Source organism: Aplysia californica, unplaced genomic scaffold, assembly GCF_000002075.1.
Source record: "Aplysia californica isolate F4 #8 unplaced genomic scaffold, AplCal3.0 scaffold00218, whole genome shotgun sequence".
NCBI lineage: Eukaryota > Metazoa > Mollusca > Gastropoda > Aplysiida > Aplysiidae > Aplysia > Aplysia californica.
The window spans coordinates 903157-904373 of record NW_004797488.1 but is presented as its reverse complement, the minus strand read 5'-3'; the positions used below and the strand labels follow the sequence as shown (position 1 = coordinate 904373).

Here is a 1217-nt window from a genome sequence, read left to right as displayed (position 1 = left end):
CAACAACAACAACAACAACAACAACAACAACAACAACAACAACAACAACAACAGCAACAACACTACCACAACAAACACCACCACCACCATCAACAACAACGACCACCACCACCAAACCAGCGCCTTGACTCACGTGTTTGAGCACCATGAGATGATCAATGAGGAAAACACACTCGGACTTGAACAGTTCCCAGACTGCCTCGCGCCGCTTGCGCTCCGTGTCCGAGATAGAGGTCAACTGGCCGGCCTGCTGCTTGTCCGTGCTAGCGATCAGATCTGACCAATGGAGGCTCTGAAAAAGGTCCAAAATATAGTTTTTAGTTTGCGTTTAGTTTCAGTAGAGGTTTTAAGGCGCTCACAACGCATAAAGTCAAATGAGCGCCAGAAGATTAGATGTGTTACAAGAGAGTAACAAACATAAAAAGAAGAAGGAGAGATAAGGACGATAGATGTTTGATAGGAAAGAAGAAGCAAACCACACCACAGCACCCGCCAACCACCCACATATATAGTTTTGATAAGCTTTTATTTTGTTGTTGATTATTTTTAGGAAGAGTTTCATTGCACTTCGCTACCTTAGAATTACAAAGTTCTACGAGCACCAAATTTGAGAAATCTGACGTACGGTACGTACCAGTTAACTAATTTGTAAGTCCCGAGCGCAAGTTGTTCAAGGGACTTTACGAAATCCGTAAAAATGGTCAAATACGTAAAAATCAGCAGTCGACTGCCCCTGAGACCTAGCAGGGGATGGCCAAGAAGAGAAGAACTAGCTTTTTTCCCTGCCACTTAACTTTCCTTTATGAATAGATAGATCTATACTGCACCCCCACCCTTCCCAATCTCCCCTTTCGAAGCAGACACAATTAATCTTTTAAAAAGATAGTCCCTCCCCCTCCCCCCCCCCCCCCCCCCCCCCGACATTCCCCACCTTTGTTTTTCTAAATTCTTTTCTGGTTTCAGTGAGTCCCATAACTAAGAGGAAAGGGGCTCTCCTACACTCCCCACTTCCACACCATCGACATCTCACCTGCACCAGGTCCCTAATCTTAACCAAAAAAATAATTATTAAAAAAAGATTATTTTATTGTCAATGTTTCTATATTCATGTTTATTTTTATATTACCGAGATGTTTCATGAACCCATCTAATTCAAGGCAGGGTGTATGGCAAATACATATTAATTGATTTGTGACTATGTGTGTGTATGTGTGTGT

At 42.6% G+C, this 1217-nt stretch overlaps 1 protein-coding gene across 1 annotated transcript in view; it reads right to left on the bottom strand.

Moving 5' to 3' along the window:
- Nucleotides 1-1217, bottom strand: part of LOC101848525 — a gene marked incomplete in the record, with an annotated part of 327286 nt that overhangs the window by 12786 nt on the left and 313283 nt on the right. Inside the window, 1 exon segment of the mRNA XM_013083221.2 lies at nt 134-292. Coding sequence (XP_012938675.2) covers nt 134-292 — 159 coding nt within the window.